General features: G+C 38.8%; 2 protein-coding genes across 3 annotated transcripts in view; both read right to left on the bottom strand.

Moving 5' to 3' along the window:
- Positions 1 to 4,169: 4,169 nt before the first annotated feature.
- On the bottom strand, positions 4,170 to 6,384 carry LOC111861771 (protein HEXIM). The gene has a single exon (XM_023846612.2). The coding sequence runs from the start codon at positions 6,137 to 6,139 to the stop codon at positions 5,099 to 5,101; it is 1,041 nt and encodes a 346-aa protein (XP_023702380.1). The 5' UTR covers positions 6,140 to 6,384; the 3' UTR covers positions 4,170 to 5,098.
- Positions 6,385 to 11,122: 4,738 nt separating this feature from the next.
- LOC111861763 (cytoplasmic polyadenylation element-binding protein 2) overlaps positions 11,123 to 23,792 on the bottom strand; it is a 455,224-nt gene continuing 442,554 nt past the window's right edge. For both annotated transcript variants that reach the window (XM_023846596.2, XM_023846597.2), the window contains exons 7-9: positions 19,998 to 20,179; positions 17,812 to 17,922; positions 11,123 to 17,546 (exon numbers count right to left, since the gene is read on the bottom strand). In XM_023846596.2, the coding sequence (XP_023702364.1) occupies positions 17,430 to 17,546; positions 17,812 to 17,922; positions 19,998 to 20,179 (410 nt within the window). In that variant the 3' untranslated portion in view covers positions 11,123 to 17,429. The remainder of the gene's footprint in view (positions 17,547 to 17,811; positions 17,923 to 19,997; positions 20,180 to 23,792) is intronic.

Below are 23,792 nucleotides of genomic sequence, written 5' to 3'. Positions count from 1 at the left end.
ATGAGAGGGTGTGAGGGTGGAGGGGATAGGGTGGAGGGGGGGGGGGGGGGGGAGAGAAGGCAAGGTTGAAGGGAGGGCATTAACCCTGAAGCTCGGGGGTTGCGAAGCGAGTCAGGCATGGACCTGTGTGGCCTTGTGGATCTGGTGTCATGTCTCAGAGGTTTCTTGAGGGAACAGAGGAGAGGCTTCCATGACTTGCTGGGACAAAACCCCACCTCTCTGTTCATATTGTTGGGATGGAGTTCAATCTCACTCAGTGGCCTCCCTAATGATGCGATCCATATATCAGGTCTTGGTGGTGAGGATGGAGGTATTCTGAACCTCAATGCAGTGTCCCAAATCGATGCTCTGTTCAGCCACAGTTGACTTGTCTGGATGTTTGAGACGGATGTGCCGCTGATGCTCCTTCAATTTCGTGTCCACAAAATGGCCCATCTGCCCAATACAGACCTTGCCGCACTCACAGGGGATTCTGTATCCACCTGGTGTCCTTAGTCGCAGGATATCTTTGACCAGCTGGAGGTAACTAGATAATTTCTTAGGTGGCAGGTCCACTGATTAGATGTTGTGCTGGGACAGAACTCTTCTGATTCGGTTGAACATAGCTCCGACATAGGGCAGGAAGGCTTTAAAAAACACTACACACAAATGCACAAAATCATTTTTTTTTATTTGTTTCATTCTGGTCCATCACACTAACAATTACAAATATAAATCACTCCGTCCAATGTGACAGTGAAAACAGCACAGCAGCCACGAGCTAACCCTGGAAGATATAAAGAACCTCCACATCAAGATAGACAGGTGGCACAATATCTGCGCCATACAAGAGGGACAATGGGAGGACGAACACGAGCCTACATGGTTTACGAATTTTAATTACTGACAATGCAAATTTTAATTAGCATCAAGAAATTTTAAATACTTTACATTCCCAGGAAACTGCTGTATTTGTGAAATGTTCTATTTTGTGTAGCATATAAGTGTAAGTACTTTACGTCTAAACAACTTATGTGATGGTGGTTTCCTATTTGTAGTGATGTTTGCCCTCTGAAGGTGGTCCACAGAGACCGAAACATGTAAGGGTGTTGAGTTTTCATGTAGTAATAAACTTACAGGTCACATTGGACGGAGTGATTTATATCTGCACAAAATCAACTCTTAATACATAACTCTAATCCAAAATAGAATGTTACAGACCAGCACAAGGCAAAGACTTCATAGGCTAGACATGGCTCTCAAGGTTACATTGCTATGCCTACTTTAAAAGGTTAGCTGTATATGTAACACAGATGTGTCACGATTTTCATGCCTAATTGGAAACAAAGCAATTCCAGGGATAATTGATGATGCCTATCCTTCGAATTAGTAATCTCAGCAGGGATTATTATTTAATAGGCCACTCATTTCTGTGAACAACTTCCATCAGCACAGTGTGTTAAAATTATGAGACATAACTTCAAACTCCTACATCACTGTCACATTTAAATTTGTTAACAAATTAAAAATGCTTGAATAAATTTGACATTTGTGCCATAACTGCATACATATTTTCACACAGCCAGCTCCAACAGTCCTTTAGTTACCACTATCAAACAAAAAGCTAATATACTGCCATCATCCATGGACTTAATGCAAATCACTTAACTGCACAATCAAAAAGTCAGATCCTATCTAGGCAGGATGTGGAGATCCAGACTGCTAGCAGAATCAACAGGCCTGCAGCTGAACACATTACAAACAAAACCAAATTACAGCAGACATTGGAAATGCTCTCTATTGCTGTCACGTGAATGTTCAAGCCTAGTTCATNACTTCAGGCATGTGGCATGTGGCATGCAAGTATAAAAGAGGCCTTACTGTAGGGGACTGAAACATTGAGTAGTCAAAGAAAAGACAGTGCATGAAATCAATGCTAGGCTTGAGCATTCTCCCCAAAAATTCCTGACATGCCTAGCACTAGAGACAGGGCTTTCAAGCTTCAAGTCTTCTCTATTTCCATAAAATAACTTCCAACACATGGATATTAACGTTTTATTGAGGTATCAGGAAAGTGTGCATGGCAGAGAGCATTTCTGGCATCTGCTGTAATTTTGGTACAATTACTGCTAGCATGCAAGGCTACAGGTGATAAAACAGTATCAATAGCAGACTAGGTGGGAGGACATTAACATAAGTTGGACAACTTTTCAGATATATCAGCCCACAGAATTCCAGGACCCTACACCGAGGCATCAGTATGACTCCCCACTCAGCAATTTCCACAGCCACCATGATGGTGTAAGGACATGTGGTAGCATAGCTGGTTGAGGCACTATGCTACAAGCCACTAAGTCTCAGGTTTGACTCCCAATGAGGTCAGTGAATTTTTTAATTGCCCTAACCCTTCCAGTGCACTATGGCCTGGGGTTGAATCAGCCTTTAAACAGAAATAAGAACCAGGAAACTTCCTGGGGGTAAAAGTTGGCAGAACATAAGGCTGACCTCACTGCCATCTGAGCTGGTTTTTAGAAAATGTGGGAGCCTGGGTGTTCCACAACCCTATGGGTCTCCTCAGCCTGTTACAGGGACAGCTATGGTGTTACTGATAGTAGGGAACTGAGATGTACAGACTGAAGGTGATTCTACTGGCATGAAGTTCATAAAAGTTTCATGCAAACAGGTCACTTGGTTCAGAGTTATTGAGGTGAGACAGACACACATGAACATGATCCACCAAGGTAAAAATGCTCTGTAGTCTTTATGAAATGGGGGGGAAGACTTTCCTAACTGTGTAATTCAGTACCTCACAAGAAACAGCCATATCCATATCACTTTGATACCCCATATGAGCATTTCTGAATAGTAAAGCCAGAAGGTCGCGGGTTCAAGTCCCGATGAGGTAATTGGATTTTTTCAGTTGACCTAATCCTTCCAGCCACACTAGGCCCTGAGGTTTACTCAGCCTCTAACAGAAATGAGTACCAGGAATTAAATAATTTTCCTGCGGAGTAAAGCGCGGCTGGCGCATAAGGCTGACAACCTTACCGCCATCTTTGAGCCGATTGTCTAGATGATGTGGGACCCTCAACGTCTCACAACCCTATGGGCCTTCACGGCTTGGTACCGGGATAGCTTTACTTTCTTTTCTAAAGAAATTTCTTCAAGTCAAGACCATAAAAGTTAATCAAGGCAAGCCATTGTGTTCACAGAGCACCTACAGGCTCATTGGGTCTCATGCCACTTATAGGCCTGTTATGGTGCCATGCATTATAAAGTATCTGTTTCTGTGCTTATTGGTGACTGACTTGGAACTGTTTCATCGCAACTGTTACCCAGAACTGAAGACGCAACTACTGTTAGTTAGCCCAGGAGGACTACTTGGATGTCTGCTACTCCAACAGCCGAGGCATCCCACGAGGAGTATATAATCAGATACAGTAAAGGAACATAATGAGGCCTGCATACATATGTGTACATATATTAATTAAATGCTACGCCAAATAAACATGATAACTGAGAGCAAGCAATTAGGGTAACAAACAGTGGTGGAACTGCATTAGCAGATGTTCCCAATTTCTGTGGAATCATAACACCAAACATTCTGGGTCATCCTTACCAAGAAGAACATTCTATCACCCCTTTTGCGTTGTCCATTAAGTATTAAAAAGCATTACACCATAATTTACTTTCTAGCACCCCATGGGACACATAATATCTGCAATTTGTTACTGACTGGATTTCAAAAATAAATAAAACAATGCTGACATGCTCTGTCCAACCTGTTCACAAAGGAGCACAATATGTGCAGCATATGTTGATTTCCCTCTTATCAAGAACCATACCCCAAACCTTACCACCATTTGCCGTGCTCTCATTACGCTCACTTCATTCACCATGTGGTAGTAATTATGTCCATTAAATATTTTATCAATAAGGAATATCTAAAATGGCAAGGAACATAACTTGATAGAAATGTATAAAATTAGACCAATTCCTACATGTGTGAACATTAACAGGATAAAGCTTTGAAAGAGAGTGATAGACTCTAATGGGGAAGATGGTGGTGATTATAGGGTGTAAGTCAGAATGATTGTACTTATCGTCTGAGGGAGGGAAGAAACAAAATATGCCAACAGAGTACTGCCTCATCCCACAGAGGATGATCCGTGTAATGACAACAGAACTGCTTCCATTAATGTGCATTTATTTACACTAAATATGTATTCATTAATGGATGAAAAGTGAAACTTTAGCAGAACATAACATAATACACAATTGATAATAGCAAGGGTTCCATTTACAGTGAAACATAAATGTGAGTGGTAGTGGTCCAATGTAACTTGTCACATTCCTGCAACAAGAGCAGCTTCAAGCTTTATACACTATCTATATGTACTCAGTGAAATGACACATCCAGTGAAGTTAACGTTACTGTTTAACATAAATAGGAATGAAGAATTAAGTCCCTATTAACAAATTTTAGAGGGACTAGATGCAACTTTAAAATTGTCATCTCATAAATTACAATGAAGAGACAGACACTAGTACAGAAGTCAATCTCTGTGAAAACTGTGGAGCAATTATAATAATTATCCTTCCTGAAGCTAAAAGCACTCATTGAAACTTTAAATTCAGTAACAGTCTCTTGTTCAGCTGTGTAAAATAATTTCACTACTGTGACACAATCCATAATGTCATACAAGAGGACATCTTACATTATAAACTTGCATCTTACATTATAAACTTGTCTCTTCAACCTTAATACAAGCAACAATAAGAGTACTCTATACATTTTCTGCAAATGCTGGAAGTTATGGTAAAACCTACAGAAAGAATATGTATTTTGATACAATATATAATTTAATGGTCATTTAAAAAACTCCACTTCCTCTATCATTTATCAAATCATGTCTTAAAAACATTTATTTAAAATTCCAGTTTTTTACCGTAAGCATTATTTTTTAAAAAATGTACAAGTAAAAAATATACATTTTAAAATGGTATATTACAATGAAAGTTGGAATCAAGATATATATACGTAATGGAGTTTTTCAGCAAACCTTAAATTAAATAGGAAGTTCAATGCTGCTAAAATTAGCCTACCCACCAACACAGCTCACTCAACTTCTGCACTGTTTGTGTCACAAGGTCTTGACAGTACTTCTTTATTTTCACTCTCAATGGCTGAACCTGTCTCTCTGCCCATACTATCAACACTTGAATTGCTTGCAGAGCTGCAGGTACTATCACTCTCTGAATCAACAGATGATGACACTGATGGTACCATATCTCCTTTATTGTATGATCGGCGCATGATATCATTCTCAAGACGCAATCTTTCATTCTCCTTCAAAAGCTTATTGATTTCTTGTTGAAACAACTGCATTTTGCGAGAGGTTTCTTCATCCACTTGCATTTCACCTTTCTCAATATCTGTATCATCATTTACTTGTCCTCTTATTTCTAGACTCTGAGATTTTTTCAGCCTTTTCTCTAATGTGTCAACCTTTTCTTCCAGTTGTATATATTCCTCAATAAGTTGTGATTTTGACATTTGACCCAACCTTTCTGCGTGTAAATCTTCATATGCATTTGAGAATTCTTTAGTTAAGAATTCCTCCTCATCCTCTGGGGACGAATAGAAATGATCATCATCTGAATCAACACTAAGGCTTGAATCACGGACTCGGGATGGTCTTTGAAACACTGAAGTATTTGTTCTAAATCTACCTGAATTTGTTGTCACTGCTTTCAGCTGAACATCCAAGTCTTGCAAATCATTATGATCCTCCATCAAAAATTGTGTGGTGTTGTAAGGAGCAACGGGCTGTCCATGTGCAAACATTTGTGCTCTGACTTTATTAGCTAGTTTCGTTTGGTTGTCCTCCTGCTCATTACGCTCCTGCCACGTCAATTTACTATACGGCTTGAGTTTGCGGCGTTTCGATTTTCCACGACGCGTTTTCCTCCTTTTAGGATATCCCGTATCATCTAGATACGGAACATTACTCGCGCCCTTCTTTTCATTTGTATTATCTTCTTCGCCGCCAGATGGCTGCTGCTTGATACATGTTTGTGCAAGACATTTTACGTCATCTCCTTGGCCAGTATCAACGGATTTATTATTACTATCAATAGGCATTATATGATCCGACATGTTGACAATTTTACTTATTATACACGTTCTGACACTTTTTCTGCATCATCACATATTGTAACAATCGACAAGAACTTACACCACAAACATCACAATTGTATTAACTTCTTCCTACTGATGTCCCACCGCCATTTTCTGGCGTTTGTACAAACAGAACTGCAAACAACGCCAACTACGATTCCAACGGCAGCACTATACTACTTAATGCCCCGAAACTTGGCCTCTTATTGTGAGAAGCTGATCCATATATGTAACTTGATGGCTTCACCGTTTCGCCACTAGAGTGTGCCGCATGTGAATTCCATGACCAACTGTAAGGTATAACGGGTACAACTACAGTCAGCCAACTGTGCCTACGATTGTCGTATGTATCGTATGGCTGTTGATGAGCATGTATACTACTACCTTCATAAGATGTAGAAATTTGTGATGCCCGTGATGATGGTATATTGAAACAGTCAATGTGTTTTTGGATATTATTCGTTTTGTTTCTTATTTAAAACATTAGCTTTATCGATTGGACCCAACTGAGTAGGTTTTTGCATGAAGACGTAGGCAATACAGCCTCCGAAAAGTTGTGCTCGAAATGAAAAACAATAGGACCATGAATAATTCCCAAAAACATAATTGTACCATCTTGACGTGTACTCAAGATTGTACCTTGCAGCTGACCGTTAAGACATATAAGAATTTGTCAAAATTTTATAGTGACGCGTTTTACATTGTCATCTTGTCAGCCGAAGTGCTTGTAGTGAATTTAGTGAATTTAAGGGACATTGTATAAGTTTTGGTTCACGCAGAGGTGGTTATGAAATGGAGAATTACAAGAAACCAAGTGACACAGATAACCACTGAACTGAATTAAGCATTATATTTCACTAGAGGAAGAGTGCAATTGGATATTCAACATAATCTCGTACCTCCAAAACATCTGCAACACCGCCCATATCCCCACAGTACAGCAACCAAGAATTGGATTAATCGATCAACAAATGTCCCTTGAAAGCTCAATAAGAAATATGTAGAGAAATATAACTGTCGTTGTTTTATCACCTTGTGGCCCACCAAGGGTTGTGATATTTTTAAATTCGCCTGTGTGCAAAATACAGCAGCTCATGGCCAGCTTAGCGTGTATAATTTCCCATAATTATATCTGTATCTAGATAAGTTCACTTTTACCTTCTTTAACAAGTACTTTGCCTGGACAGGCACTGATAAACATCACATTCACTTTCACATTATCTTTCTCCCTATCCATTGTTCCATTTCCTTCATCGTTTACATCCTACATTCTTTCTTCTGAGGGTGGAGGTTGTTCCTGTAGCCTGAAGAGGAATAGTATACCTGTGATGTCTTTATTATTTTTCACTAAAGAAATACCGCAGTAAAACTAATACTGTTTCTAATTAACTGTGGAAGAAAGCAACACAAGTCAAAATTCTAGGTCTACATTGTAAATAATCTTCTGTCCAATTGTATGAACACGAATTTCTCATTTTATCCAACAAGTAACTTAAAATTGTCAAATATCTACATGATTAAAAAATTAATGGAATGAAAGAACTTAATACTTAAACTAGTATCACAGCTGCCCCAGTGACACCAAAAAAATCACATCACTTGAGTGAACCATGTCACTATCATGCTCATACAGGTTACATAATCTTACTGTCATATCCAAGTCTTAAGTAGCAGGATGGACATGTAATGCTATATGTGATCTTTTTTGTCATGCTGTTTGTGCTGCATCTTGTGGCATGGTAGCCACTTCCCAAGTGTTTATGAAGAGGTGTGACTTACAGATGTATGAATTATTTCTGCAATTTTATGGAAGACAGAAAAGAAAAGGAGTTTTGCTGTTGCTGCTCCTAATTAGGAAGATGGCAATAGAAATATCATATCTTTCAATGAAATGTTAACTTTTTTGGTTTACAGTGCTTGGTGGTGTAATAATTTATTTTGAGATGGTTAATAGGTGTTGTGGTAAGTTATGCAGTTATGATTCGTCAGCTGTTGCTTTTATTATATGTGGTTATGAGAATCTGTATTGATGTACAATTTGACTACAGTAATGAAGTTTGGATTCTAATATGTGCTGTCTTTTGATAACCAAACCAGTGTCTGTGGCAGGTTTCATATAACGTCAGAAACAGATTCACACATGCTTTGTTTGGTCCTTCACATTGTAGATGCAAGTGTAGTCAACATACTATTTGGATCTTATGGCAGAATGTTAAACATACGATATTATCTGCAAGCCGCTGAAAATCTTTCTCCTGCTCCAGTGGAAAAGGCACAGGTTCCTCACAACTCCAACTGTGCATTTGAATTAGTAGCACAGTTGACAGACCCACAGGCAAATTATGAACAAACCACGCCCACATCACAGCAGATCCCAGAAATGATCCAGTCCTTCATGTGCATTCCTGTAGCCTCCATAACAATTTCACATTCACGTGCTCAAGTTAATTTTTGGAAGCAGAGCAAACTTGAAAATTTAAACACCTGGTCTCTTGTGCAAGGCGCCTAAGAGATTTTCAAGGAGAATTCTCAAACCAAGACTTATTTCATTCAGTTTATTTTCAGCAAAAATGCGACATTTTGATTCAGTCTCTTTCTACGATGATAACCCCATCTTAATTTTGTCACATTTGTGCGAATAATTTCTCTAGCTGGAATTACATCCTGAAATTTGTCAAAATATTCTTCATGCTCCACGTGAGTACTGTACATGAACATTTGTTTCAGTAGTGTAAATGAAACATGGTATTTCAAAACAAGCAATAACATAACTGATTGTTCAACACAGTAGCAGGAGCTTGGAATTAAGGTGGCTTGTACATAATGTATAAGCTTGATTCATGGTAGCTGCTCAAAAATGTATTCGGGCAAGCAACACTTCAGTGAAATTATGTACAAGTATGTATGTAACAGTCATGGGTGCAGCCAGGATTCTTGCCAGGCATGAGTGGGATCTGCTTGCCACCTGCTTACTCTCTGACCATGCAGATGGAAGAAATATGGTGTAACATCCCAGAAGACAGCACTCTTCATAGTCACTGTTATGAGACTCTTAAATCCAATAATATGTGGATTTCTTCAAAATCCTGATGAGCATTACCCACACCTCCAACATACACCCAAAGTGTACATTTCCACTAAGATCCTCAGATATGTCTTCTGTGTAAATCAAGGGAACACTGGTGAAATGTCTTTAAGGGCTACATAAAGCTAAGGCAATTTGGTAAGCATGAGGGTACATCTATGCACATCAGTACTGCATGACATCCCAGGCCAGGTTGCCATGTGTGTGTAAAAGGTAAAGTCCCTGTGCTTAACTAATTAAGCACTATACCATGGTGTATGGGGGAGTGCATGCATAGATCAATATTTTCTTGACCTAGGCACTAGTTGGAGGTGAACAGTCACCTTCACGCCTTGGTACCCATTGGATAAGGAGCTGGGTGGGCTCCGGAGCCAGTCTGGACAACATGAAGAATAGAAAATTCTTGATCATAACGGGACTCGAACTTGAACCCTTGGTCGTCCAGCCCATAGCCAGTCACTATACCGACTATGCTAGTACAATGGTTAAAACTTGACAGTAACATTATAGTCATTCCTGCACAAAGCTCAGAAACATTACCACCATTCCTAACTCAGCACGGCAGAGAATGACACTTTGTGATTATGTTACCTCTGCAGTCAGACTACTGCATGTCAGTTTGTCAATATGTTGTCAGACTTAGCAGTGACAGTCACATCACGGTGATGATATGAACAAGGATGGAAATAACAGTTTACTTCGTTATAACAGAAGGATCTGATAGCCTGACTTTCATTCACAGGATTGGGTGTTCAACCACTGGTCAGATCAGTATGCAGACTTCTTTCTCACAGATGAAACTTTCACCTGTACCAAAGATATAAACTTTGTGAGCATCAAAAATACCAGCCCCACCCCTGAAGGGGTTTGAGTGTACATTAAATTGCTGATCATTGCTCTCAGGATCACCGTCACTGAGGGTAACAGAATCTTCCATGTAACTGTCCCCACCTAAGAAATGGATCCTACGCCCTTGCGGAAATAGGCAGAGGCCAGTAAAATCAACACAGCCTATACTGGAGGCACACAACTTTGTTGTATTGGCTATTCATTACATGTCAGTGTCTGTTCCTAGTTCACATTAAATGAGAAAGTCTTTGATTCATTAAAAACAAAGAGAATTTTATCAGAAGAGCTGCCCACAGATGTACAGTGAAATTTACTTGATAATGAGAGTTATGTTTTCACCTAGTTCATGCTGCTTTCCAGTTCTGAACAACTGAAACTGAACAATACATGCATTTGAATACTAATTACATGTTGCTGTTTTGGGTTTCTGCAATTAGATGCTCAAGAAAATAGTAATACCAGTACTTCTGAAAACAAGACAAGCTTGTTTATCCAGAAATAAAAGGGGCCAGTAGCCACTAATAAATTGCTGCTTAATAGAATAACTGATTTTATAAGTGAAACTCCCCATTTCCTATGCTGCTCTTCAAATACGTGTACTGTCCATTTACAAGTAGAGGAATGACTATCATCTGTCCCTGTATTTAATTCATGTTTTTAAATCAGATATGAATGTTGGAAAAAATGTGACATTTTCAATCAGCTCTGATATTTAAATTGCAGAAAGTTTATCTGTTATGCCAAGTGCATCATGGACTCTGCTGACAGTTCCCACCGGGTAGCTGTGCACAAAACACAGAGTATTTGAAATGTCTCACTGACATCATCAAATTGCTGAGAAAACAAACATTATATCAATAACGGTAATAAAATGAATATATAATACTTCAAACCACATTCTAGCAACCTTCACATTTGAGAGGACAGGGGAGGTCTTGGCTCTGAAAGAACCCAGCAGTGACCAACCCTCTTCATCCCTTTCGGTGTGTTCAAACTGAGTGCTGTGTGTGGTTTGCAGTAAGGCAGAGTTAGTGGGTTAGTTTTCAATATCACCTGCTTTATTAAACTACCAAAAATTACATCAGAAAAGAATATTGATAAGTAGTTAGTACAAGAGCCATGTTTTCAGGCAGAACTGTAGATCAAACAGGTTGATTATCACACAGGAATTGTTCCAAAGATAAAAGCAATGAGCAGAGATAAATAAGAAAAGAAGAAACACATACGTTAGTACGGAAGGATTAAATGGATGACAGGAATGCAGTATGAAAACTCTGTTTGCAAGAAGAATTAACACCAATATTTATCAAATAAACACAGTTCACATTTTTTATAATTATTTTATAAAACATAAAAAGTTTTGATATCCAACAAATATAACTAGGAAAAACTCCCCTGGTACAAATAAGCAATGCCAGGCTTCAGGAAGTGGCTGGGGTGGGGCATTCAAACCATGAGCAAGAGGGCAGGTAACAACAGGAATCCCAAGCGGCGAGCAAGCTTTGCCTCCAAGCCACTTCCCGCCGCCCAGGATAGTACGTCATACAAAAATTAGAAAAATGTACAAAAATTCATAAAAATAGTAGGTAGTGGTTGAAATGCACACAAAGTACCCCATATTACTATTAGAATACTAACTACTGCTTTCCTAACTTGAGTGAACTAGAACAATGGGTGATCCTTTTATGCAGAAGAATATGGACTCTACAGCCAAGACAGCAAGGGTACGAAAACTTAAAGAGTCAAACCCTGCTTAACCAGAAAATTTACACTAGAGTAAGGGGTACATTCCATCCCCTTGCCATACTGTCCTTATGTCGGGGGCAGTCATTCGATGCGGCATTTCCCTTTGGCTTGTTGGGCTGCAGTAAGGAATCGACTTGCATTCACAGCACTACATGCATTATATAATATTGTATCAAGATGGTAACCAGTCACCAGTTAAAATCATTAAAGCATATTCATATTGCATAAGGCCCTTTCTCTCTCTCACACAAAAACACATATCAGGGACCCAGTCAACAATATTGCACTAGGTAGCATGACTAAGTAGAAAGTAACCAACAACTGCTTGCATTACATTACACCTGGAGCCCCACCATTCACACCAAACATCAATATCATCACTGTTTCTGCAGCTATGAATCCAAATTGCCAACAAGTCTAGGGGACAGATAGTGCCCATGGCATCAGGACTAAGTCAGTTGTCAATGGGAGTTGAATAGTACAAAAATCACTGCAGAACTGAAACACTGCAAACCATACAAAAATTTCCCACATATACCCAAAGAAGGGACCAGTACACAATAATACTGCACATTACTTGTTACCAGTATTAATAACTGTAATGAGAAACTTAAAAAGTCTTTATATGCGCTTCAGATTACTGGACATCTGGCTTCACTGTTTGAGATTGAGAATTATTGTGTGAAAGTAACTATTTTTCATTTGAAATATATAAAAAATAAAAATATATAACAATCTAAAATGAAGCACCATATAGTTTTTGGATGAATATAACCACCACATTGGCTAATAATTAAGAAAACATGTACAGGACACAGATGGACATTAATTTACATGAGTGGGTACTCTTCCATGCCCCTTTCCTGATCAGCATTACTCAAATTGAATTTTGCAGCTGCTCATAACAATTTTTTTGTTAGTTTTTGCTGGGATACGAAAATAGATATTCACATTTACAATCCAGAATTATTACAAAATGCTATTGGAATGGTGTACACAAGATATGCAAACCTCTTTGATAGAACCACAGGAAGATGGGACAAGCAGCAAAATTATATACCAATTTCAAAGTAGCCAAATCATGTACTCCAAGAATGTTGTCATATTGATTCAAACTGAATGTTTTCAACTGTCCACGCTTTTCCCTCTCCCACTTTCCTGTGACTGCATTCAGCACCAGTTCTTATTAACATCCCATTTCCACAGTAGCACTTTATAAGGCCAAAGAAAGATTTAGCATTTATAAAATAATTAAAGCATTACCATTTTATTACCTAGTTTACATGCGAGCGATTTTGTCCTGTGCACCTTTCACATGTACTACAGGTCAATGTTGCTGCCTGAGTGCTGAGGACCAGACAGAAGAGTATAGTGGATTGTTTTATCGTATGATACAGGAGTAGTTTCATATGCAAACATTAATACAGCACAAACTGATAACAGGATAACAAGTGAATCACTACAGACATTTTACTTGAATCAATGCTTCCTGAACTGAAAGTTAAAAGCCTCTTTGTAAAATTAAAATGTTAATTTAATATGAATATTAAACTTTCAGACTTGGAAATATACTGTCAGTTTCCATTTCTACACACTAAAACTTCTTTACCTCTGAGGATGCCCACATGAATGCCTGTAATGTTTAATTTCATGGCATCTCACGGCATGCAGAAATCTGTTCTTTTGGTGTTTGTGCTGCTGAGGCAAAACTATGAAAGTTATCGACTGATTACATTAGAATACATGGAATCATCACACTGGAATATTTTATACAATTTCACGAAGTCTTATTAAAAAAGTTAAATATAGTGCTAAGTGTTAAATAAGTTACCCAAGGCTACAAAATAATCACGTGTAGATTTTGTATTAAATACAACTATCACATAACATCAACTTCATTTTTTATATTTAAATCGTGGTATTCTATTTGTAGAAAAGATACAGTATATTAGGCCAGCCTATCATCTGACCATTTCCCTCCTTTAGAAGGTGGGTGACTGAACTCAACATTCCATAGAGGTCTCCAGCCTACTCTATGCTGTGTCAAAGATAGTCCCTGATGAAGTAGGAGATGCTGATGTGTACTGCAAGTATCAAACTTGAAGTCAACCACTGTTTTCTTACTTCCCCACCCTCTGCCTCACGTTGCAATACAATTTGGAAAGCCCAGCAAGTTGCCGCTAAGCACCGAGGAGTTGCCAGCTGCTAAGCAGCAATCATTAGGTTGGTTGCAACTACAAATTAACTCTTAGGATCACATCTTGCCATGCATATCATGAGGCTTAATGCACATCAAACACAGAACACTAAAACATAAAACTCATTAAAACAAAGTGCAACATAACTAGTTAAGGAAAGTACAAAACTGTTAAAATACCACAAAACATATTCAATCATTAGAATTGAATAAATATTTAAAAACGTTTAACTATTTAACATTTAAAATCAGTATGAAAAACGTCATATTGAAAAATCTAAAACTATAAGCAAGAGTTCTATTGCTTGCTGGAACTAACTTTGTTTAAAAAACTAAAACTCTGTACACCTTCCTAAACCCCCAACTGATGGCACCAAATGATAAAAATTAATTGCTTCTTCCCTGACACCTACAACAAATTTTACAACAGCTAATGGAGCTCCAAGAGACATAGTTAAGAAGTCTCTATGTGAATTCAGGGTGATCTCTTGGAATTCAAAGCATTATAAACAGTACAAAATGGGATAAAGTTACTATATTTGTTTTACAAACAATGTGATATAAAATGAATAATTATTTGTACCAAAATGGTAGTTGGTTATGTCAGTGACAGTTACCTATTTCCCCAAGGTAGGAACCAGAATGTTTCTACACCAAGACCGAAGCCCCACTACTATCCCAATGACTAGAGAACTACCCAGGAAAACCCTATGTGCACAAGTGCTACCAATCAAATTTATACAGAATCAAATGTCGGATTTCAAGTTGGAAACCTCATCTGGACAGGTGAAAAAAGGGCATTTTGAATGACAACTGTAAACCCAAGGCTGTGTTGAAACAGGTGCACCAAACCTTGGTACATGACTATAATAGATTATTAACAGCTTGCGATTTTCACCGTTTTGCACTATAATAGACAACAACTATAGAAAACATTGTAATTTATATTTATATTTTTTATGTATCTATGTAAAATTAAAAAATGAAAAATCTGTTTAGAAATCTGACTTGCCCTAGAAAAGTAGACCGGGCACTTCAGACCAAGTAGCATCTTTACATTCATGCTTCACATTTTCTTTGGTATGGGGAGATCACGAGCGAAGTGAGAATGTCTACCAGGTGCTACCATCCGCTCAAATCCATTTGGACTGTGCATGCACAGCACAATCACGATACCATCCAGAGTGGGTGGGAGCTACAAGGTTTGACCTTGGATGGCTGGCCAGCCAGTCTTCTGTGGAGGCTTTGCCCTAACACTGGCCAGCCCCAGCCTTGTCTCATCCACCTGGTCAAGGAACCGCAAATTTTAAACAGGGAAGAAAAGTAGAAAACTAAAGGGTCAAATCTATACCTGCCGGGCCTCTCTGAGTTTCTCTTCACAAATGTTTACATCATGCCCTTAACTAAGATAACAACAGCTGTATAAAAAACTTTAACACTCAAAAATACAAATCTATTGAAAAAGACTACAGTCGTGCAAAGTATCTACACTTCTTATCACACAGATTACAAGAAGGCGGGCGTTATGTGGAACATGCCCTTAACACCTAACACCTCCTGCATAAAACAAGCACGCACAGATTGAATGACACAATAAAATGGAGGGCAAAGTAAAATATTGGGAAAGTCCTGCCCTCCCTCCTTGCTTCACCACTTTAGCAGGAGGGCGAGGGCATGTACTTGACATTTAGCTCGGCTGAGTCAACAGACATGTTGTGACTGACATGGCTAACATGGCCAGCTGAGGTAAGACATCATGCACACTGGAAACACTAAGGTTCTGGTCAAGTGAATAAAATGCTGACCCCATGCCTGACACAAGTCATGACATCTATCTAGATCATCACGTATAAATGACATATCACATCTGTCAGAAATAGCAAATCATGAGCAAACATACATGGGTGTACACTTCATATCTACGCCAGAATAAAAAGTGTTACTGATGATACAAAGTAGGTCCTCAAGTGCACTATACCAGTCTTTGTAAAGAAGGTACAAGTGGCATGAGTAAACCTACGATACATTATGTTAAGTTACAATATGCACACGGTACACTGTCTACGTTAGATTGTGAAGGAACAGCCTGAGTGACAGCTATGGGATGACATCTAAAATATGGACTATTTTATATTCTCACGATAAAAATGAGCCAAGAGACAAATGGCTACATAGTGCTCAGTACGGATTGAATTCTGTCAGAAAGGTCAAAATACATCATTTTACTGCAAGGCAGATTCTGTTTTTTTTAATTAAGCGTCACCGTCACTTGATCGATAGAAAAATTTTAAAATATGGGTGGGTAATGAGTCAGCATTCTCAAAGGATGACAAAAAAGCTGAGACAAACATACAGATTGATTCATGACATATGTACTTTTTATAAAATGCATGTGCACAACAAAGCTACAAAAGTCAAGTTTTTTCCTTTGTTTAGATTCTCTGCCAATCCTTTTCATTAAGAGAGTACAAACATTGTAATCAACGTGTAAGTTAGTTAGGAAATGTATCAAAACTGTGTTGAAGGCTGCAGCCTAGCAACAAACTCACCATTAGTGGTGATGGCAGATATCTGTCAGTGGCAAAAATTCATTATGTACAAAAATGAGACCCAAAAAATAAATATGGAAGATACGCTTCTCATTATGAAACAAATTAATGTACTGAATAACTATCGGTATTTTTTTACAACGACTATTTACACCGAGAAGGTACGAAAATTACAAGGTCAAGGGAAAGTACGGAGGACACTGGGGAAATCGGCAAGCTAGTTCATTACATGCCTTATTATGAGCTCTGTACGCTTGCTACAAAAGTAGATTGAACTATGAATGCATATTTACAAATACCCTGAAAATTCACAAAAATTCTCATAAAGTATTGGCAGAGATGCTAAGAAATCACACTGTTACACCTGCTACGTATCTATGATACCATCATCGGTGGCCGCAACAGGGATTTTAGTTTGCCTCATGCGAACCAGTGAGTAATTAAAAAGAGTAAGTTATCTAACAGATAATCTGCTCAAATGCACTACATTTTGAAGGAGTCATTCTTTAAAAAAGATATTTTAAGAATGTGTGGTTACAGACCATATATGTATAGATATATATATATATATATTACTATATAATTGTATTCTATATATATATAAACAGCGATGAAAACAGCTGGCCTACAGTTGTTATGATGATGGTGGTTTTGAGGCGATGAAACGATGCACTTGCCATCAAATTTCCTAGTTGCCAAGTTAGTCGAACGCCCCGTGATGACTTACTGCTGCGTCAATGCAGTGAAGTGATGGATGTCAGTGCCTAACCACCCATCTTCCCAGGCTGTCTGAATACTGTCTCCAGGGCTGTTCGATCGTTACTGAGCTAAAGCGCTCCAACGTTAACACCAGCGGAATGGCACAGCTCGTGGGCGATCTGCCCCTTCCTTCACCAGTGGCTTATGGAACTCTCGTCCAGGCCGGGAATGAATGGTAGCCCAGCAGTGTTCACAATAGTACTGTAAGTATCAATAAATGTACAGTTATTAAATACACAAATATTACACCACTTTCTCCATCCACTGATCCAGATATAAGGGATCATATTTGCAAATGTTTTCACAATAATGCTTGCTAAGTACAGTGCAGTCAAAAAAACAGAACTCTTATTGCTATACATATTATCTTGACCAATTTATGTTTCCATCAGGTAGGGACCTTTCTTAAGAAAGCATTTTCTATTACACAACGTAACGTAAGTTAGACAGGGAGAACCATACTAACCTGAAGGCATGTCACATTTGCACAGAAAAAGGGAGCAAATTTGCCGCCACAGCGTTGACCCTGGCACTCATCACACATCTGATCATCCAGCACATATGGCTTAACCTCCACCTTTTGATACATGAACAAAAGTTTACATTAATAGTTTATAATAAGCTATATCAATGTTGCTGTGTTGGGATAAGACATTTTGTTTCATGGCAAAAACAATTTCACACACAGTCAGAAATATTATATAACAAAAAAAAAAAGGATCCAATAAAATCTGCACACTTCCCCAGAAACACTGCTCTATATATGTTCAATATGCAATGTAAAACAAGGAACAATTCTTCTCTGGTTCTGGTGTGAAATTCATAGTGCACCTCCTGCAACTAACACCCCCACAGCTACATTACTGACATGAAGTCTCTGCTGCTGAACTGATGTATTATTTTTATATCTTCTTTGGTGATGAATGGCAATAAATTACATGCATTCCTTGTTGAATGAAAGACTGCAGATGATGACAATGCTGCCATCTGCTAATGATAAGATTAAATATCAGTACAATCTAAGCATGCACTTTGTAAGAGCTTGGAGACACAGTATGGCTGCCTGGACAGAGCAGCTCATGTCTCAAAGAGAGTATCAGTTGTCAAGGGGTTAAATTTGCAATAGAGGATCTGCATGTGCAGATCAAGGTGAGTCACATGAAAAAATAAAAAATGCATCTAAAAATATGTGTATTCCATCAGAGTACACACTTCATAGAAACAAACAGGCTGAGCCTAAGTAGCATTTGGCTTACATTATTGACATTCTTTATTTATATGTTAACACAAAGACTGCCTTTCTGAGTACATTCATCTCAGTGTGCAACTGATGGGTATATTTTCAATCCTACACTGAAGAAATTATTCAAGAACTTTTCCTCACATTACATCAAGAACAAATTGATTCTGATTCAGGATTATTCAAGCACTGAAATGCACAGTTCGTAAGCCCATTTCCTTTGCAATAATATGACTTCAGTTGCTAGTTAGTGAAAACTGCTGCCAGCAGGGCAAGGACTGAAGCAGAAATGGCATGAACCAGGCAGGCAGGCAGGCAGGCAGGCACTGGGTTGGTTCTGGAAAGTGTTGCCAACTTTTGTTTTTGATGTTAATTTTGTTGTTGGGTTGCTGCACCATGTGGTTGTGGGTGATGTTACTGATGTTTTGGAGGTACATGCTGCCCCCATATTCAGGGTCAAAGTGTGTAGATTGGTGAGTGTTTCTGTATATATAGTATTTTGTGAATTTGATTGTGGTTTCTCCATGAACTTGAGCTATTCTGTCTCAGGCTTGATTTTATATTTTATTGGACCAAGGATGAATGATGTGTAATCATCATGGATTTGTAATATGTGACATGTTTTATATCCAGCCCTATGGGGAGACGACTGGATCCATGAAATGATAACTAAATGTAAATGTAAATGTAAACGTACAGTATGGGTTGGTGCTGTGTCTCAAACAGTGGACTGGTAGAGCTGTGTACATGGGTCTTTTAATGGCTTAGGGATGCATCAAAATCCCATTGGAAACTGATGTTCTCAAATGGTCACCTATCCTAGTGTTTACCATGCAAATTGCTGCTTAACTCATTAACTATATTTCAAGCAACATTTTGTCTGGTGAGCACCTGATGGGTAACAGCTCCAGAACACCAGTTGCTAATGGAATTTTGATGAATTCCTGGGCCCTTACATGAGCCATCTGCAAAACGTTCCCGGTTCACTGTTCTTACTGGCCCAGATAAGGCAACAATCCCCATTCTATTTCCCCCTTTCCCCATTCCTTTCCAAAATAAAATAATAAACATACAAAGAGACTCACCAACCTACATACTTCATCCCAGAAGATGGGGGCGGCATGTATCTCAAAAACGCTGGCAACATTGTCCACAACCACATGGTGGAACAACCCAACAACAGAATTAACATTAATAATCAAACAACATGAAAGCCTAAAATCAGTAACGTTTGAATTCACATCCTCCTCCCAAGTGAATCACCCTGTACCGTACAAAGAGCACTTCATTCAGCATTTTTCATTTACCAGCTGCTCTCAGTGTTTGTGCTGGAAGGTGCCAGTAACTTTCAGATCTGAAAACATCTGGTACAAAAGAAAGTGAAATCCTCTGCTTATTCTGTAGGAACTTACCCTTTTGTCGATATCACCATGCTGAAGCTGCACAAAACGAGCACTGATGGCTGCAATGTAGCTCTGCTGATTGCTGAATGCCACTCGACCAGCTCCTTTTGGGTACTTCAGCTCAGGGTCAGTGTCAATACCGGCATAGCACACACCACCATACAAACGGTCCATTATCATCGCCAACTCCACTGTGAGCAAGGTCATGCATGGCATTACTTGTTTTGGGCCAGATGATATATGCTAGCTTGTGTAAACCAATAAGTTTTTCCACCAGGCCAGTCACTTGGAGCTCATTTACCAAACCGGGAATGAACACCACCAACACTACACTCTTAGGCTCTTAGGCTACAAGGACTAACGAGGTGGCAGGCCTGTGGCATAACAGTCTCTGTGTCTGGAGGTGGAGCAGGGATGGGTCTGGCAGAACATGCAGCCCAGATATTTAAACACCAGGGTCCTAAACCTGATCCACAGACAGAGAGATGAATGACCAGTCAAAGTTGATAAGAGCCATTTTTGGTTGTCTGGCTCTTTACTGGCTGACAGTGATCTGGTTTGAATGAGCCAGGCTGTCTGAATACATCAGACTACGTGAGATGAGATGTGAGATTAAGATCAGGAATCAAGAGACAATAACCAGGAAGTTTGCTCACCATTCAAATGGGAATGAAATGGTTCTAAATTAGGGAAGCAAGTAAAATCATGAGAGAGGATCATCTCAATGTGACTTATGATGGATTTATGGAAGGTGAATAAATGAAATGAAATTTAAGGGGAAGATGATATGTAATCACATTAATACTGACAAGAAAGGAAAATATAATACAGTCAGGACTTGAGCAAGCAGCAAATTTTCATGAAGATATGCCATATATTTTCCAGACTATAAAACCAACCTAAATTTTAGAGAGCGAATTTTGGAGAAAAGAGTTTAACTGCATATGTTTTAAACTCAAATTGACAAGTACTTATTAAACAAAACAGCAATGCAGCATAAAGTTTTTACTGGCCATAGAACCCAAGAAAATCTTCATCATTAATGTTATCACTTGAGTCTACAGGGTTCTGAAGACTGGCATATAACACTCAGTATTACTTGGTTTCTGGACTTGGTCCATCATCCAGTATTCTAAAAACTATAGAACACAATGTTTCAGAAACTGGATCTGTTTCCGCCCTCAGGTGAAGGGGAAGACACCTGCCCTGTTGGGACCACTCATGTTATTCTCTTGAAAGACTTCACAGCTGTCGCATGGTTTCACAGACTCCCATGAATTCTTCACCCATTCACTAATCAGCGATATGGCTGGCCACTTCATATGTACTGTTGCTGTCGCCATCCATTTGGTCCACTCCTCATCCATGAATGCTTTAAATGGTTTACTGACCAAGATGTCCAATGGCTGCAATTGGCTAGTAAGGTCTCCTGGAATCACAGGTAACTATGTGTTTAACCCCTTAACTACCCTATCTGTCGCCTCTGTTACACATGCAATAAAAGTCACTGCGATGTTTGCCCAATTTCTCAGACACAGCTTCATTCCATTTTTGTCCATCTGACCAGAATGATCCTTGTGGAATTTTATATCTGTGCACCATTCTGTATTTGAATATTAGCAACAGAAGCACTTTTATGTCACCAGTACATGCTAAAATGGCAGCATAATGTGGTTTTCAGGTTCAGATGTTTCAATTGTGATTAATTTAGCAGAGTGAGTGTCCACAGTCCTGTTTGAGGGAACACTGAGAGTTAGAGGAACTTTGTCCATGTTGCCAGTCTACACAAGTTGCCCTGCAGCAATCACAAATTTCTGAAATTCTAAATTTTAATTTTGTACTGGGTTTTAATCCATTTTGGTACCCTAGTTCAAAGAATCATGCTAGGCCATGCCTCTTCATAAATCTATAAAAGTTCTTCCAGCAAAATCTTTGATGTTGTGTGTGACCGTCTGCCTCCTTGCTTTAAATAAAATTTTTGTAGAAATGAAAATTTCACTGTTTCTATGATCTGTTACCATTTTTTCACTTCTTCCAATTGAGGCAAAGCAGCAACATGCATGTGGAAAGGGTTTTGTTCCTGTCTGATTTTGGTAATCCTTCCTCTTGCTTCTTCAACTGAGGTACTATTTTCTCGGTGGGTGGAGGACCAAAATCTCTTTCAGCTGCCCTGTTCCATGCTCTCTGGCTTTATGAATCACATTTAATTTGAAACACAAAGTGTATGAAACCATTTTGTTTTGTATACATTTTGACAGGATAACAAATTTAACAAAGACTGCACTGTTTCTCAGTGATAATCATGCATCACATGATAATCACATTCATTCTTTCCAGCAAGCTGGGCACTTTTGAGAATGACCACTATACAAAACTTTTTTTTTTCAATTCCACCATCTGCTCCACAATCACCCTCACGTATCATCTGGGGCTGGTACAATAGGCCAGAAGTGGCCGCAGGACAAAGGACCTAGTCATCACACCCCACTAGAAAGAAAAAAAAAGAAAAAAAAAAAAACTAGTCTGCTTTAAAGGCTGTTCTGCTGTACCTTTGGGTCACAAGACAGAGGGGAACCTTATGTTGCATTTTATTGTCTGGAAAATATGGTATACTTGTCTAGGGCTTCGTTACACTGCACAAAAAAAAAGTGTGTTTGCTGACCAGTTCAGCTGTGCCTATGTTTATCTATATTTCCTTTGATGGCTGTGCAGATCAGAATCAATTAAGTAACACATGGATGAAAAAAGAGAATCATGTGATTTCTTGATTTATTTAACTCTAGCATGGTGTTTCTAATTGTGTCTCGGGAATCTCCAAACAGTCTGATTGCTACAAATGCAAGATGTTTTGGTCTACTTGTACTTCTGGGTGAGGTTCTGATTTGATGACTGTGGTGAATTACATCTCAACTTTTTATTTATTACTTGAGGACATATGTGTTCAATTTTCCAGGGTGTTTCATGTGTTCTGCTTGTAAGTTAGATCAGACAAGAAAATATTTGTTATTTCTGGCTCTTTGCTGAAGATCCTATTAGTAACCAACATTTCTCTGCAGAACAGCTGGCTTTGGCAACAGAAAAAGAAAATAAACATAGATGATTAATTTGTTTGTTTCTGGAACAAGAAGCATCTAATAATGGTATCTGACGCAAGAGTTCTGTGATGTGTGTTGAACATTTAGCTGTTCTGATTTCCAGTAAACATCTCTATGTGAAGATGAACACATTGAGGACCGGTCCCATGATATCATGCTTTTGGTTTTTAAACGTGGCAGACCGGTCGCATGATATCATGATTTTAGGACACATTAGGTTGTTAACACACTATCCCTTGCTCTGGCGCCACCAAAGTTGCACGCAGCTGCATAATAAAACTCTGGAATGTTTGCTTACTTGTCAGTAACTTGACCTCGCTATTTTCTTAACCCACTATAAACGAAAATGCTTTGCTGCTCTTCGAGCTGTATGTATCAGCCAGTAGTTAGTGGTGGGGTATGGACAAGGACAAATTCTTCTCCGATGAGCTAGCTGACCTACCTTGTGAGATGCATATTAATGGTGATTCAGAGAGCGGCAGTGACAGGGAAGAACAAAGAACTGTGGCCGCAAACAGTAAAAGTGACAGTAGCTCCGATGATAATGGGGTAGTAATGACATTGCGGGGACAGTAAAAAATCTAAAACAATCACAAAAATCTAAGCCCTGATTCGAAATTCAAATACAAAGCATTTCTGATGAATGTGGCAAAGACCTGGGCTACAGACCAGATGGTGGCGGCAGAACCAGAGTCACACACAAACTTAG

This window comes from Cryptotermes secundus, unplaced genomic scaffold, assembly GCF_002891405.2.
Source record: "Cryptotermes secundus unplaced genomic scaffold, Csec_1.0 scaffold383, whole genome shotgun sequence".
Taxonomy (NCBI): domain Eukaryota; kingdom Metazoa; phylum Arthropoda; class Insecta; order Blattodea; family Kalotermitidae; genus Cryptotermes; species Cryptotermes secundus.
The sequence above is the reverse complement of the archived record's forward strand: the minus strand, read 5'-3'. Positions and strand labels throughout refer to the sequence as shown.

Bases quoted from the DNA above. Each gene is read 5' to 3' on its own strand.
- LOC111861771 (XM_023846612.2), bottom strand. From the start codon at position 6,139: ATGTCGGATCATATAATGCCTATTGATAGTAATAATAAATCCGTTGAT.